Raw genomic sequence first — 16,169 nt, 5'->3', positions numbered from 1 at the left:
CGCGTGCGCGCGCAGTGGAACGTCTAGTAAAGATGGCGGACGAGCTCATCAAATGCTGAAGAGTTTAAGATGCAAAATTTTAGCCCTTCTTGTGGCTTCTATTTACACGATCCTTACCATTTATGCACTTCAGGTGCTTCTAGTAAGCGAGAACCAGAAGAGACATCCCAAAGGACTTGTGATCACTTCTCAGTCGCCCGCGACTTTCTACCGTGTTCCTGGAAAAGCTCCTCAATATCGACAAAAGAATTTGGTTGAGGTTGAAATCTGGGGTAAAGCTGCGATCGGGCTTTATTTATGGGAGCATATTCTTGAGGGGCCCTTAGAGGAAAGACTTGGTGGAGCATGGCGCTACGGCGAAAAGCAAATTCAGAATATCAAGTTCATATTTCGGACTGGACCATGGGTGGTACCAAATAATGTTCCAAAACAAACCAAGAGTCTCGTGCTCGTTATCAACGGACGAGAATCGAAAAAAGTGGAATTTGCAAAGGCATGGCTTCACTCTCTTCAAGATTTTCCGCATCTTCAAAACATAGGGGTTGTTCTCTTGGGAAACGAACGCTGTGAGAATGACTGGTTATATTCCTACATGAAAAATAATGGAGGTCACGTGACATTTGCCTTCATTGTCTATGATATCGCTTACGCAGATTCTGAAATCTACTTCCAGTGGCCTCTGGGAGTAGCCACTTATAGAAATTTCCCAAATGTTCCATTTCTTTCCATTGATGTTCAGAAACCTCGTAAATTTAAGTGTAACTTTTTAGGAACTGTTTATCCAAACTCTTCGCGAGTAGTATTGCAGACAGTGATAAAGAAGTTTAACCTTGAGGATGAGTGTTTTATGAAGACTAGAGACACTTGGTCACCAGGTGAAAGTTCACAATCAGCCAATGATTATCACTATGCTTTAGCTAACAGCGACTTGACTCTTAATCCAGTGGGAATGAATACAGAATGTTATCGCATATATGAAGCTTGTTCCTATGGATCCGTTCCTGTCATTGAAGATGTTGTCACAGCTGGACATTGTCAGAAAGGAAATGAATCTCCGTTACAACTGTTAAAGAAATTCAAGGCCCCATTCATTTATGTAAAAGACTGGAACGAGTTACCAGTGATCATTGAAAAGGAGAAGAATTTAACTCACAATGATGTCGTTCAAAGGCGAAAAAAAGTGTTATTGTGGTACAAAATGTTTAAGGAAATCATGAGGGACAAATTTGTTGAGACTATACAACAAAACTTTGCTGCATAAAGTGTTAAATAATTTTTGTAATTTGACATGTGCAATGTATGTATACCTGTATTTCTTTTTTTCCTTTTTTTCATTTAACCTCATCACTCCCAAAATCTCTTTAGAAGTTTTCCTTACTGTCTGCCATACAATTCCTATGATGTCAGTTTTGAGAATTTGGTATCAGATCGGCTAATAATCCATTGAATATAAATCTATTCCCATAACTTTTCTGCTTGATATTGTATTGATATTGTGGGGAGAAATTCTGTCTTGGTCACTCATGGGAGTTAAAGTATTAAGGATAGAGTGCTGGGGTGTCATTTATCAGAGGTTGGTGAATTTGACTACAAGGCACAATTCTCAAGCCAAGTTGCCTTGAGCTGTAGAGAATGTTTTCATTTTGATGGAGGGCTAACATTTGAAATGCCAGTGTTAGGAATTCTTTATGGTAGCAAGCTTATATTTATTTATCAACTCACCTAATTATCTCATGATAACTCTAGCAACTCAGCTCCACAGTTTTTAGAAACTTACCCCCTCTTACAACAAACATTTCAGAAGGGACATAATCAAGTGAACATGATACTACAATACCACATTTCTATGGATCAATAGGTAGAATAGCTAAAAACAAACCATTGTTTCCTCTGTTTTTTTATTTATTTTTGCTAAATAAGGTAATAGAGAATATCACTATTCCACACAGAAAATGTATTTTAAAGACAGACCTTTCTTGTTTAAACCAATTTACATTGGACGTATTCAGTCACATGACACTGGTCATAGTAGCATGCATGTGTCATATCACTTACCTTTCACCCTTTGGAGCAGTGTTCCCTTGAGTACTAAGAAAACTGCTTAGCCCTTAACACCCTAAAAGTGACCATTGTGTAATTTCTCATTTCACAGTTTTACTGTGGAATCATTCATTGAGATCATGAGTATAAAGTAAATGATCACCAGCCTAAGAAACATTGATTGTTGAATAGATTCTCCTTGTCCGTTTCAAAGAAAATGTACAGAAAAGAGTATGGAGAATATGGATGCTGACCTTAGGGTTCAAAGAGTTAATGAGGACTGTTCCGTTTTTAACAAAAAGGGGACTGCTTGAAGACATTGATTCTCTACCTTGGTAGACAGTCTTCTTAGAGAATTATTTTCTTTCTTTCTTTCTTTTTTATTGTTGGCCTATGTTGAGCCAGGAGCAAGATTCTGTGGGGAACTCTTAATACGGGTCTGGAATCAAGAAAAATAGGCCGGGTGAAATTTTTTTCTGAGATCATAAACATGGAAACTTTGCTATATGGAATTTCACTTTATTTTGGTCTAAATTTTCTCTCTCATTTTAGGAAAAAGGCAGAAACTTCTAATTTATTATTGAAAAGCAGATCATAAACTAGGACTGAATTTGTTTCCCATTACATAATTCAGTTCATTCGCACATTTTCACCTTCTTCCCGTTTCCCACCCCCCCTTCCTCTTGACCAGCGGTGTCGCGCGTGAGTAGTTAGCGTGGCGGAAATGGCAGACGACTGTTATTTGGTTAAGAAACCTGTCGAAAAGGAAGCCTGCAAAGATTTTTCATGACATTTTGCAAATCGCTCATCATTTAAATGATTGTGTCAATATGGACCTTACCTGAAAGGTAAATCAGAAACGAAAATGGAGGAAGACGGTGCAGCGCAAGAGGTAAGTTCTCGCGACGATCATAAGTTCTTCCCGATGTTTCCTCGTGCTTCACAGCGATTCCAAGTAAATCAGAGATGCAAGGCTCATCTTAAAGTTTTATTTATAGACAATTATTTTTCTTAATTTTTATATCCTTTCTATTAAGAAAAGGCCTCGTTTTGGCTCAGATAACGGTTACTATCAATAAATTTGAAAAAAATAATTAATTGAAATTTGAGTCCTTGCACAAAGTGGATACACTGTCCCCCTCTCCCCTAGTCCATAGTAGTGCAACAGTTATTTTTTCAGAACAACGATGTTATTTTTGTGATTGGAAAGACTGTATAGCTGTTGCAAAGACTAAAAGTAGCTTTGAGTGACTGAATCCTAATTTCGTCTCACAGTATTACCCTTGAATCAAATGTAAAGGTCACGAGAGCAAAGAAAATGATCACTAATTCAAAAAGCTCTTGATTGTCAAACAAATTCTCCTTGTCCATACCGTAAAAAATGTAAAGAGAACAATGTAGAGAATATAAATGCTGATGTTGAGGTGTAAAGGGTGAAGTATTTACATGGTATGATTTGTCTATGTATGCCAAAGAAAACAAATACCTGCAAATAAAGTAAGGAAACAAACAAAGCTCTAGTAATGAGGTTTTTCTCCTTAATTTTCCCTAAATTATCTGAATGAGCTCTTTCTCCAACAAAGTGTAGAAGAGATGGAAATCGTGGTTCAGTAGTTTTGTGGAAATGATCAGGTTTTATATAGTTACTGCACCTTTCAATAACAAAAAAAATCATGGATTTATATTGATTTACTTATTTCCTGCTTTGGATATCTGTTACAAAAATAGTTGATTTTTTCATAAAAAACAATTGTAAGATTTTCTTTGAACTTTAGAATTAATTTTGTTGGTTTGCTCTGTTTATTTTGATAGGAAGATGCTCTTCATGTGTTTCTTCTCATGGGAAAGGAGTACAGAATCTCAAGGAGTATCAGAGCCCAGTGGTTCTTTGAACAGTTTAACAAAACTCTTTCTGATCCCAAGTCACATGATGAACTGGTGAGATGACAGTCAATGGTGCTCCAAGTTGAAAAAGTTTTGGCTACCATGGCAATTATTGGAAAAAGTTTGGTTACTGAAGTTGCCAATTTGGTGACATTTGTTTGGAGGTCCTGTAGCAAGCTGTGGCCATAGTCTCAATTTAATCCTTCACCTCCTAAGATCTGATTGTTAATTCTCTCCTCCAGCTGTTACACATTTCCTTGTAAATTAGTTATGAAGTAAGATCAAGATACATTTAACAACTTCTACCTGATAAGTTTGAGTATTCTCATTACCTGTTTGCTTGATAATGTATGAATCTTATGAGGAGAAATTACATATATATAACTTATGTGAGTTAGATGGTGAAATTCCCTTTTTTTGCTTCTGTAATTTAAATATTATTTAGTTGAGTTTTGAGCTCTACACAGTCATCCAACTTAACAATGCACATGAAATTTACCGTGCCTAATAATGCTTTGTGTACAAGATGTGCCCAGTGGGTTGATTTGCCTGGACTCTAATAATGTTCTTTTCTTTTGTGGTCTAGATTGCTTCTAATGAAGAACTAGAAGTTTTGTCAGTCATTTCAAATAATCAAGACAAGCATGGACCCTACAAACTTGTTCCTTCAACTCAAATTACATTTATTGGCAGGCGATACAGATTTGTATTTTGCTTTGACATCAGCCCATCTCTTGCCACTGTGGTAAGAATGTAATGAAATTTTAAAGAATTGTTGGTCTTCATGGAATTTTTTTCCAAAAAAAGTAAATGACAGTTTAGCAGTGTGTTCAAGAAGTATTTCCACAATCAAAATGTTTTTTTTCTTCCAGGATATCCAGTCAGGGTCTGTAATAACTGATGAAGCATTTGAAAAATTTAAAAACTGTCTGAATGGCCTAGTTGCTCCAGTAAGTAAAATTTTATATTTATTTATTAGTTGTTTACAGTTCTGTGTTAGCTTAACTTGTTATTTTCTGCGTGAGGGAATGGTGGCATATCTGTCAATGGGAACATATGTATTGCAAATTGAAGTCTTCAAAGTAATGTTAGGGGCCTTCTTTAAGCTGTTAGGACAGCAACGCCAAGGAAGATGTCAATTAAAAAAGGAATGAAATGTTTAGTTAGAATTTCGCCAATGGTTGGGTTGAAACTTGAATAATTCGGGTGTTTAGACTAGGCAAATTTTGGTAGTTTTACATCTTTGTGTTGCAAAGGACTGCTAAGAAATATACAAAGTTTTAAAATGTCTATGCTGACCTGTTGTTCTACCTATTAGATCTTTTGTTTTGTGATGTCCTTACTGCCTTTGATTCATTACCATACCCACTGTATAATTATGCATTGAGCACTTTGCTGAAGCAGAATATCTTTTAGAAGTATACTGTGTTCCAGCCATGATTCATAGCATAAGCACAGAAACTTAAACTCCAGAGTATAAACACTTCATTTATCCAAAAGATTAACAGTCACACTCACTTTCTCTGCAGTTCTCTGTTCCTGGTAACACCATTGTGTTACGTCCTGAGTTGTATATCACTGTCTTAGCATACACTTCCAACTTGGATCCTGAAGTTCCTCAGGTGAGTTTATTTATATTTTTCAATTTGAGGATTATTTTATGTACTTCCTTACAGTAGTTAATAAGGTAGATGTGGAGGCCTACACTGTAATGGCTAGTGCGCTTTACTCTTGGTCAAAATGTTGGGCTTAAGACCTGGCTGCGTCATTGTATTGTGTTCTGGGCAATACACTGAACTCTCACAGAGCTTCACAATCTTCACCCAGGAGTATAAATGGGTACTGGTAATATCAGGGTAGCCTGGTAGGGGTGTAACCTTCCAATAGAATGGCATCTCACCCACAGGGGAGTGGTAATACTCCAAAATGCTTCATGCCATAGAAACCAGGATAAGTTTGCTGGTTCAAGTACAGACTTAAACTTTTTTTAATTGTTCACACTGGGTGACCTATTGCTTGAATAAATGAATTTATAAGTTACACTTTCAAATAGAGGAAAAAATCAAAACTTCTCCTTAGTTAGCTTGCAGCTTTTTTTTTTTCTTTAAATCTTTTCACTTTGCAGTTGTTTAAGCCAATGAAATGGAGACCACTTGTTTTTTTGGTTTGTTTTCCTTTTTCAAGATTCTTATCCAGGGCTGCCTTGTGACAGAAGAAAATATCAACTTTGTTCTGGAGTCAGTACACAAGCAACTAATGGAGCTGGAGGACTTCTTGGCTAAGACTACATCTACACTGTACTGTGATATATGCTCTAGTGATGAGGTAAGGTTCATGGGTATTAGGGACAGTATTAAGAATTTACTAATTAAAAAGAGATATAAAATGAGAATTTAAATGAATGAATGAAAGAAAGAAAATAGTGAATGTGTTGATTAATGAATGAATGGACTGCATTTGTGCACAAATGCACAGATGTAAGAAAAATTAAGCACTGTTGGATTCTCCTTCCATCTTATCTTTTACTTCCTTGTGAAACACAAGGAGAGGTTGATGTAGAGTTAATTAACCCTTTAACCCCTAAGAGTGACTGGCATCTAATTTCTCCTTACTGTATCACCCCTGAATCAAATATTAAGGTCAGGAGAATTAAGGAACTGATCACCAACTAAGGAAGCTCTTGATTGTAAGACAAATTCTCCTTGTCAGCACCTTAGGAAATGTTTAGAGAACAGTATGGAGAATATGCATACTGACATTAGGGTATAAAGGGTTAAAAGTTACTTGTGGCTTAATTACTCAGTGGAAGACATGGTGGTCTTTATGGTTGGTGAGCTGGACTCCAGGTTGAGAGGTCTGGGTTCAAGACCAGGCTGATTCAATGTGTTGTGTTCTTGGGCAAAACACTCATTACCCTCACAGTGCCTCTCTCCATCCAGGAAAGTAAATGGATACTGGCAAATTGTCAGGGAAGAAGGATGAAATGCTGGGGGGTAAACCTTGCAGTGGACTTGTATCCCATCCAGGGGAGAGTAGTGCTATGGAAACTGGGATAAGTCAGGCTGGATGGACTACTTGGCTTGAGTCTAGACTTTACCTTTGACATTGCTCTACACACTGCTTGAATTTTTTTTTTTTTTTAAGAAATAGATAAGCCTTGACTGTGTTCTGTTCTGTTGTAAAGTATGCAGGTAGCAGCTAGGGCATGAAAGAAGTGTAGAAAGAAACACAAGACATAGTCAAGTGTTTGTCCCCACTTCTTCTGTTGCTACTTGCCAGCTTGCTTGTTTTGAAACTTCACCTTCAACTAACCAAAGAAAGCTGGAGAGAAGTTTGGGAAAAGGTCGAACATAGTACAAATTTGCAAATGACACAACAGCTTTAGCCCAGCTCTATGCTTTATAAATGTACTCTGATAGAGCAAGCTCTTTCAACCAATAACAGCAAGTGTTATATCCAAACTTTATTATAAAAGAACTTAATAAAGTACATTATATGAATATTGATGGAAGAAATTTGATACTTTAATGAAGGAGAACAAAACTGAGAGCAACCAGAGTGGACTGGCACATGACTCCGTGACATTGATGTCACCCGAGGCTGGACCAATATCAATATTAAGGAACACTCTCCTGGCATTACAGCTGCTTCCAGGAAATGCAAGTGCTGGTATGTTAGATATAGAGCTGTGAGTAAACAAACCCTTTAACTCCCAGATCAAATTTGTGATTCTCCTTACTATCAACCATACAATTCTTATTTTAGTTCAGAGAATTTAGTATTGGATCAACTAATTATCCCCAAATTGATATTTTCCTTTCTTCTCATCACTTATCAGGTTGATATTGTATCCATATTGTAAGGAAAAATTCTGTCTTTGTTACTCATGGGAGTTAAAGGGTTGAGTGCAATTTGATAAAATATTATGACCATTATCACCCTCTTCTAAAACTGCAGTCAGCTAACAAGATCTTGCAGAAGAAGTTGCCTTCAGGCTAATCAAGTATTAAGTTAAATTTATCTTTCCTAGACGTAGTTTGCACAGGGATAATGCTGATAACACTTAGCAAATTTTCATCAATTATGAAATCCTGTTAGTTGATAGCAAGTCACTAGTAAGAGAAATATTGTTGAACACTGTTACTACTTTTTTGTATGAATGTATAGGAGCAGTTGTGATCACAGATGGTGTTTTTGCCCTTCCTGATGCGATTACAGTTGATTCTCTCCTGGCACAGCTAAGAGCCAGTACTGTGTGCTGTTCTTTTATTAAAGTTGGAAGTGGATTTCATGCCCACTGCAGGTTGATCTTCTTAGATATTCAATTTAAAATCCTATACTAGTGTGGACTTTGTTGTTGTTTTTTTAGATTCAATGTGTTTCATAAAAGATTCCCAGTTTTTTGTAACAGTATTATTGACCAAACTGTATCTAAATGGCTATTTCCCATTTTATGGTTTTTTTTGCAAGTTTTATTCAGTGGAGTTTATTGTTATCATGTGTTAATTAACTTTCAAGTTCTTCTTTATTAAACACTTTAACTCCCAAGATTTCATTTGTAATTCTTCTTACTGTCTGCCAAACAATTGAATAAAATGTGATTTTAGTTTGGAGAATTTGGAATTGGATCAACCAATAATCCCCTAATTGATATTTTTCTGTATTCTCTTTACTTGTCTGCTTGATATCATATTGATAGTGTAGGGAGAAATTCCTTCTAGGTCACTAGTGGGACATAAAGGGTTAATAATCATTTCCTTTATTGGCATAGCCTCAATGTGATAGAAATCAAGAGAAATTAGATGCTAGTCACACTTAGAGGTTACAGGGTTAGTGGCAATCCAAGCTGGCCACCAATACAATTAAATTTTAGCTCATGTGCAACCAACTTTATTTTTTTTTCCTTCAAGCCTTGGTTATGTGCCACACTGTGATATGATGCAGTTTATCGCCATGGCTAGCTCAGGTGCATACCTTGCAAAGGCACCCCCAGTGAGTAGAAGACACTGTGCATTGTTGATTTCAATAGAAGATGATACATTAAGTTATTAGGAGACCTTGGTGTCTTCTTTTTTCCTCTTTTTTACTTTGGCGTAGAAAGGTTCCTGCCAAGCTACATGCACTGAAAAACTGTTGTTGAACCTTGCTGTCCATTGTTTAACACCAATTTGCACAGCATTAATCTGTTAGATACTTAACAAGGACTTCTTGCAGTTTCAGGGGTATTAAACAACTTATATTTTCTATGAATTCTGATTTCAGCTGTGTCTTTCAAAGATCATTATGATTTTCTTTAAGTTTAAGACATATGTCTTACAAACTGAGTTTGAGGCCTGCACATTGAAATACCGAGCCTGCTAAATTGACCAATCATAATGCACATAATAACTGAAAAATGTAATAATTTTCCAATATTTCCAGGTTTCAAAAGATGGTAAAAGAGTGGATGAAGAAGGTAAAAAAATCTTAATTTTAAAATCTGAAAGCAAATTTTCCTGGATGATGAGAGAGTGTCGAGTTCCTCAGATATGTTGTGTCAATCGATAAGTTCTGGTTAAAATAATTAAATTTCATACCATTTTGATCTATGAATTCCTTTGTGTGACCCTTTTACCATTAGAAGTGATTAAGATGTAACTTCATCCTATAATAACTGAGATATTTGTCCTTTTTTGTAGAGGATTTCAGCATGAACCTTTATCACAAAGCTCTACTTTGCTGGAACTTTCAGAGAGATTTTGACCTGAGCAAGATTGATTCCTGGATGGGTAATATTGCTGTGACAATTGCATAACTGGCTAATTCTTTTGAGCATATGTAATTAAATCATAATTTTGTTTCCTGGACTTTGGAAAATCTGATTAATGAAGAAACAAGGGAAAAAGAAAAAAAACTAAGAAACAAAGAAACTTAATTCAGTCAATAAATATTTTATCATGATTTTACCACTAATTGTTGAAAATTTTTAAAATCTTGTTTCACCTAAATAGGACACAATCGAGAGGCATGTGCTGTGCAACCACAAAAAGATTTGACAATGAAAACTCAGAACAAGAAACTCACAATTTATAGAAAAACACAACTTATTTTCTCATTTCTGCTTTGCTTAAAGTTCATATCCACAATGAGAACACATTTTTTTGGAAAGATTTTGAAAAAATAAACATTAAGCCGTACAATTGTGGGGCCAGACAGGTTTTTCTGACCCTTCTTATTTCAATCCATTTGGTCCTGCACACATCAGCCTTCATTATGGTTTTCTATAGGATCATGTGAGTGGGTTACTCTATAATTATAACATCATAAATTTAATTCTTCATTGCTAATTATTTCAATATTCTCTATTGTTGAATGAATACTGACCATAGGTGACTGTTTGGAGTTGAGTGAGGAAGACTTGGCATGGGCATTGCAAGGCAAAAAGTAACCACAACATTGTTGTACATACTTAGTTAAAATAACTATTAAGTTTGTTCAATTTTAAGTGGAATCCCCTAGAAAGCAAATGAATCAGCTGTTATGTTCAACCCTTTAACTCCCAATATCTGATTGTTAACCCTTTAACTCCCAAGATCTCATTAGTAATTCTCCTTACTGTCTGCCCATAGTTCTTGTGATGTTAGTTTGAAGAATTTGGTAATGGATCAACTAATCATCCCCTAATGAAGATTTTTCTTAATTCTCATCACTTGTCTGCTAGATATTGTATTGATATTGTAAGGAGAATTTCTGTCTTGGTCACTCATGGGAGTTAAAGGGTTAATTCTCCCCTCCAGCTGCTACACATTTCCTTGTAAATTAGTTATGCAAATTTGGTGTTAGATCAGGATAAAAACTTCTCCCTGATACATTCAAGTATTCTCATTACCTGTTTGCAGGATTATGTATGAATAGTAAAGGAGGAAGTTACATGTTAATCACCTCTGAGATTTCAAGGGTTAATTAAAGGAAGGGAAGGTACCTGGGGTATATAAGAACCTCTATTGTGTCCAACCAGTCCATCAGATAGAATTCTCCCCCCATGGTTGGCAAATTCCAGCTATCAAGCCACAAGTCCTCGTGTCAGTCTCCCATCGGTGTTAATTTAATCAGTTCAAGGAAAAGGAAGGGAAGGTGGATTGGGAAAAAAAACACAATTACAAACTGTTCAGGCCTGTACAGTGATTTTTTTAATTTTTTTTTTTTTTAACTTAAATGTTGTTAATATTTTCATTTTAGATCAATATCTTATGCACTGAGTGAGTGGGAGAAAAATGCCATGCAACCATCAATGCGAATAAGACATCTGGATTCAAAGTTACATACTAGCATCACAAGGTGAGGGTGTGAGTCCCTCACTTATGACCTGTCGTGGTAGAATTCTCCAAATGAAAAAGAGGCAATTGTTAGTAAAGCACATCATCTGGTAAAACAAAATGGCACATCTGAAGTTTGGCACTTACAGTTGTTCAGTATTGAAGGTCATCACTTGAAATTTCTGCCGGCGACCTAAGTTCTTAGCTACAACCCTGAAAATAATGAGATGCAATACATGGGGCAGATAAAACCTGAACAACTTCTTCTTTTTCTTGTGTCTAGTGTTCTCAGTGTGCGTCTCAGAGAAGGGTATTCAATTCAGGACGTTTCCATAGCAAAAGGTATTTACATTTTATATGAAGATGTGTCAATTAATCATTTACACCCTAACATCAGTATGCATATTCTCGATACATTTTCTAAGGTGCTGACAAGAAGAGCTAATTAACAATTGGGAACTTCGTTAGTTGATGATCATTTCACATATTCTTGCAACCTTAATGTGTGATTTAGGGGTGGTGTTGTGAAGAGAATTTAGATTTTAATCACTCTTGGGGGTCAAAGGGTGGAGGTCTGTCGTTTTTTACTGATTGATAATTCCCAAACAAATGACATGAAAACAGGGAAGACATGTCTTCTGTGTTCTGTCTACATGTATATTTACTGGGGTACCCATGCTATTGCCATTGGGTCTTCACATATGTTATGTAATTCAATAAAACTCTCCTTTAACAAGGTGGAAAGCAGCTTCAAGTCAAACTTACAATTCCTTGGAAGCATAATGTCCAGATTGAGTATTTAGCTCTCTCAGTAAGTAAACAGATTTTTTTCTTTGATGTATTTAACTGTAAGTTAATGATATTGTTTTCTCTTTAATGGCAGTATGGTAGCTCCATGTTCATGCATGTTTGTTATTTCAATTCTCCAGTGCATATTAAAGTGCAGCGATGCTCTTGCCTCTTTTAATTTTTTTTTTGTTTTTTGCTATTTCAACAGGTTTGGCCCCTATCCACTAGCAGGTTAGTAAATGCAGTGTACAGCATAATAAATCATATATATGTTGTAGGTCAATTTTATCCTTGGTTCAAATTTTATTTTCCTTTGTCTCAAACTCATTAACTTACTTTACAATACCCAAAAACAAACGAAAAGAAACTTTGAATCAAGGATAAAATTGAACCACAACATATACACAACACTATTACTTACACCATACAGGCTATTTACGAACCTACAATTGGCAACAAAATTAATGACAAATTGACCTTTTAACCCCCTATTAACCCCCCTGTTGCTCTTGTTTAGTTAACCTATCCACCCCTTTTTCCCGAAAACAATGTTGTATCATGATTCTATGAACCTTCAGCTACATCAGGCAACAATGAATAGGGGAGGGGGGTTTTGTCAATGATTTAGGGTGTGGTAAAAACAGGAGTGTTATTCAATGCATAAATAGAGTTCTTCAAACATGATGTGTCAACTAATTGTGATGCTGATCGTAGCTCTTGATAAATTTGTATGCATATGTATAAGCATATGTGAAGGGGTTAGGTTTATAATGAAAAGAAACTGGTTTTATCAACTTAATTAGCTCGTCATCGGAGCAAATACTGAAGGGCTAATGCTAAAATTGTAAGCTTTAAAAACTCTTTACAATGGCCAATGAAAACTACATTATCAACACAGATGATCAAACCAAATTATCTTTTATGTATAGTTGGTAGAGATGTGACGATTTCGTGGAATTTATACTGCCAAAAATTATAGAAAATAAAGTGTATTTGACCTAGGGATGGTAAAGCCAGTACAAAATAAGTCAAGTTGGGCAGAACTATCTGTAATTCCCTGAATTTCACCATGACACTATTTCTATAGGGTTTAGGCTCTTTGCTCAGCCATCATGAAAAGAAGTCACAGCTAATGCTTTTTCTTTCAGTTGTGTGACACATGTAGAAGTGACAATAGAAGCACCTTATGATTTTCTTCATGATGTGATGCATTCTACAAAGCCCTTTCCAAGTACTTACAGGTAACTTTTGTATGAATTGATCCCTTTCCTTACTATCTATGACACAATGCTTATAATGTTAGAGTGGAAATTTTTAATTTTTTTCATCCAAAACCCTCCTTGTTCCTTTTTCTTCCCTGTTCCTACGTCTTTATAATGATATTACCTTCTTCGCTGAAAGTTAATTGCCTAGTGTTGTCTTGTCCTGCTCTATTGACCAGGAAAGATGGGAACAACTACATACATGTACATACCATTCATGGCTTTAACTAACTAACACTGTAGCTGTTAGCCCTCAGAACCAAGAAGAGAGTAGTTAACTTAAATTTACAGGCATGTATGCATACTTGGCTAAACAAAATTAATACATGATTTTAATAAATTCAACCTTTTCAGAACACTTGTTGTCAAAAGATTCAGGCAATCCATGAAAAGGTAAATCATCATCCAAGTACAATGCATTTTCTTGAAATTATTTTTTTGTGGCTTTTAAACATGATACATTGTATTGTAATGCAATGTTTTCCTTTTTTCAGTTTACAGAGCACAGATCAAATGCTTGTTCATCTCCAGTCCTTTTCATCCAATCCTATTTATTACACCATACCAGAGAGTGCGAAAAAGGGAGTTCCACTATTCTACCTACCACCAAGCTCTAACAACCCTGTAAGTATCAAATAATAAACTTTAAACATGAAGGCTCACTATAAGTTGGTTGACTCTGCCCCTTGATTTTGGATCAAATGCAAATTACACCCAATATGATGCAAAGGCGAAGTGAATCATTTTGAATTTCAAATTACCACCACAAATTATATGAAGAGAGTTTCGATTGAAGGAAGGAGATACAAACCTCAGCAATTTCTTCAATTGTGATGAGAACGTTGAAACTAATAAGAGCTTTTGAGAAATCCACGTGCTATTCACTTGCTTTGGATTGGCTGCAGCTCAGGCTGTTTTGAATTTAGAGGTCTGTAGGCCACAACAGTTGACAACTAAGTACCTAAGGCACCTCTTCTTTTATAGCACGCCTTTGTGTTTAAAAAGCAACTTCCCAATTGTGTTTATATGTTCAATGTTTGACAAATAGACTCGATGTTACCTTGTGTGTGTTCAGTAAAAGACCACAGGTGACGTCAAAATGCAGTAAACAACCAAAAAGTGGCACACAAGGCACAACCGAGGGTGTCTCTGATGTTCTTGTATAATTCAACTACTGGTATCATGTAATGGTACAGTTGCATTATGAGAGATATCAGGGTTTTTTACATGTGTGTAATTCTTACTGTTAACATGGTTTCATTTTAGGTTTTGTCACTACAACATGAAAGGTAATTTAAAAGTGTTTCCTATATTTCATTTCCTCTTGTTTCAATCTTTTACTTAAAGTTCCTGAGTTAGCTGTCTATGAAACTAGTGAAGTAATTTGATTCATTTGGATTAATCATAGCCAATTTATAACTAAGAGTATGGCTATCTAGTAATATATCTTATTTATTATGATTATTATTATCAATACCACTTTATTTGCAACTGCCCTTTTTGTTCTGTGCTGCGGTATTGGTAATGTAGTTTTGTGGAAGAACAAGGAAAAGCTATGAAGAAACCTTTTTAATCAAAAAAGGCTTTCCTAAGTTTTCACAATTACATGATTTCAGAAAGAATTCCAAATCACAAGAGTCCCAATTTGCTGTCTTCTGGAAGCCAGTGTTATCTCTTGATACGACTGGATGGTAGGTATATTTATAAACAGACTGTAGTCACCTCTTTTGTAGAGGGTGTGCTTACTTTACTTTTGGTTACAACACCAGGTTATGGATAGAATTTTGGGTTGAAGCACAGGCCCAGTCTTTTGTTGCGTTCTTGATTGGCAAATCACCGAACTCGCAATGGACTCTTTCTAACCAGGCGCGTTTCGATAGTTAGCTCTTCGCCCGTTGCTCTGACAAAGGGCTAACGATCGAAATATCTGCTTTAGAAACTCTTTACGGTGGCCAATTTACATCAACTCAGTCGATTAAACCAAATTACGTGTATCTTTTAATAAAGATGAATTTTTCTTCTAGGCAAAAATGGATGCATAGTCACAGAATTGGACTTGTACTGGAACATGATGTGTGAGTGTGATGGATATTTTTGATCTATGTCAGTATCTGAGCAGCCGAGCACCTACCCCTCCCCTAACTCAGGAACAATCAACTGATAATAACTTATGGTTAATGTTCGGTTAGGGGAGGGGTGGGTGTGCAGTTTCTCAATCTACCCCTCCCTAACCCAGGAACAGTCAACTAGTAATAAGTTAGGGTTTGAAATTTACGACACTTGATCGAGAAAGGAAGGTCGTCATTCTGGGAAAACACAGCAAATGAAAACTTACCTTTATTTGCAGCCCTTTGCCAAAGAATCTTCATCTTCCGAAGGAAAATGACAGATCCAGTGCAATCCAATGTCGGGTGGCACTGAGTTCGCTTAACTCTCTTCTCAGAAAATGGAGCTCGTTTGTGTTATTGGAAAACCACTCTTATATCAAGTTTATTGCCAGGTAAATATTATTCTTTTGCCTTTTTAACTCGTGAATTGCACGCATGCGCAAGAGCGAGTTGTAGATACGATGTGGGGAATGGCACTCGCTCGCTCGATTGGTCGACTCCAGCAAACTTCTTTTCGATTTTAGGCTTTTGAGTGCATTTTATAGTTTTTGGCGAGCAATAAACAAACGAAATGGCGACCTTTGTTGCTAAGAATAGTGGTGGGGTGACAAAGAAGCCAATGATAATCTTAAAATAATTTTTTTTTTTCGTTTTAGTTTCAACAAGCGGCGCCAGCGACTGGCAAGCATGCAAGGATTCACACTGAAATAACAGAAAAACCTTCGTTTTTCATAAAATTGCAATTTACAATCCTTGAACTTAAAATTAATCCGAAGATTCATTGAAAATAT

The 16,169-nt window shown here is 36.1% G+C and overlaps 2 protein-coding genes across 4 annotated transcripts in view; both read left to right on the top strand.

Annotated features, from left to right (window-relative positions):
* Positions 1-2: 2 nt before the first annotated feature.
* Positions 3-2,215, top strand: LOC113679018 (ribitol-5-phosphate xylosyltransferase 1). Its single transcript, XM_027195946.2, has one exon. It carries the CDS (start codon positions 53-55, stop codon positions 1,259-1,261), a length of 1,209 nt encoding a protein of 402 aa, XP_027051747.2. The 5' UTR covers positions 3-52; the 3' UTR covers positions 1,262-2,215.
* A 516-nt stretch (positions 2,216-2,731) lies between these two features.
* Positions 2,732-16,169, top strand: part of LOC113679008 (KICSTOR complex protein SZT2) — a 43,228-nt gene continuing 29,790 nt past the window's right edge. For 2 of the 3 annotated variants that reach the window (XM_089187701.1, XM_089187702.1), the window contains exons 1-23: positions 2,732-2,932; positions 3,853-3,978; positions 4,511-4,669; positions 4,797-4,874; positions 5,454-5,546; positions 6,109-6,249; positions 7,458-7,593; positions 8,092-8,227; positions 8,835-8,916; positions 9,346-9,379; positions 9,603-9,692; positions 10,293-10,347; positions 11,143-11,241; positions 11,503-11,561; positions 11,957-12,030; positions 12,217-12,239; positions 13,157-13,249; positions 13,625-13,663; positions 13,765-13,894; positions 14,537-14,559; positions 14,887-14,961; positions 15,295-15,345; positions 15,618-15,770. In XM_089187701.1, coding sequence (XP_089043827.1) covers positions 2,906-2,932; positions 3,853-3,978; positions 4,511-4,669; positions 4,797-4,874; positions 5,454-5,546; positions 6,109-6,249; positions 7,458-7,593; positions 8,092-8,227; positions 8,835-8,916; positions 9,346-9,379; positions 9,603-9,692; positions 10,293-10,347; positions 11,143-11,241; positions 11,503-11,561; positions 11,957-12,030; positions 12,217-12,239; positions 13,157-13,249; positions 13,625-13,663; positions 13,765-13,894; positions 14,537-14,559; positions 14,887-14,961; positions 15,295-15,345; positions 15,618-15,770 — 1,976 coding nt within the window. In that variant the 5' untranslated portion in view covers positions 2,732-2,905. Of the gene's footprint in view, positions 2,933-3,852; positions 3,979-4,510; positions 4,670-4,796; positions 4,875-5,453; positions 5,547-6,108; positions 6,250-7,457; positions 7,594-8,091; positions 8,228-8,834; positions 8,917-9,345; positions 9,380-9,602; positions 9,693-10,292; positions 10,348-11,142; positions 11,242-11,502; positions 11,562-11,956; positions 12,031-12,216; positions 12,240-13,156; positions 13,250-13,624; positions 13,664-13,764; positions 13,895-14,536; positions 14,560-14,886; positions 14,962-15,294; positions 15,346-15,617; positions 15,771-16,169 lie in introns of those variants that run through there. The other variant, XM_089187703.1, reaches the window with a different exon arrangement.

This window comes from Pocillopora damicornis, chromosome 11 (assembly GCF_964200805.1).
Source record: "Pocillopora damicornis chromosome 11, jaPocDami1.2, whole genome shotgun sequence".
Classification (NCBI taxonomy): domain Eukaryota; kingdom Metazoa; phylum Cnidaria; class Anthozoa; order Scleractinia; family Pocilloporidae; genus Pocillopora; species Pocillopora damicornis.
Note: the sequence above shows the minus strand (reverse complement) of the source record. Positions and strands in the feature narration are given on the sequence as shown.

Bases quoted from the DNA above. Each gene is read 5' to 3' on its own strand.
- LOC113679018 (XM_027195946.2), top strand. From the start codon at position 53: ATGCTGAAGAGTTTAAGATGCAAAATTTTAGCCCTTCTTGTGGCTTCT.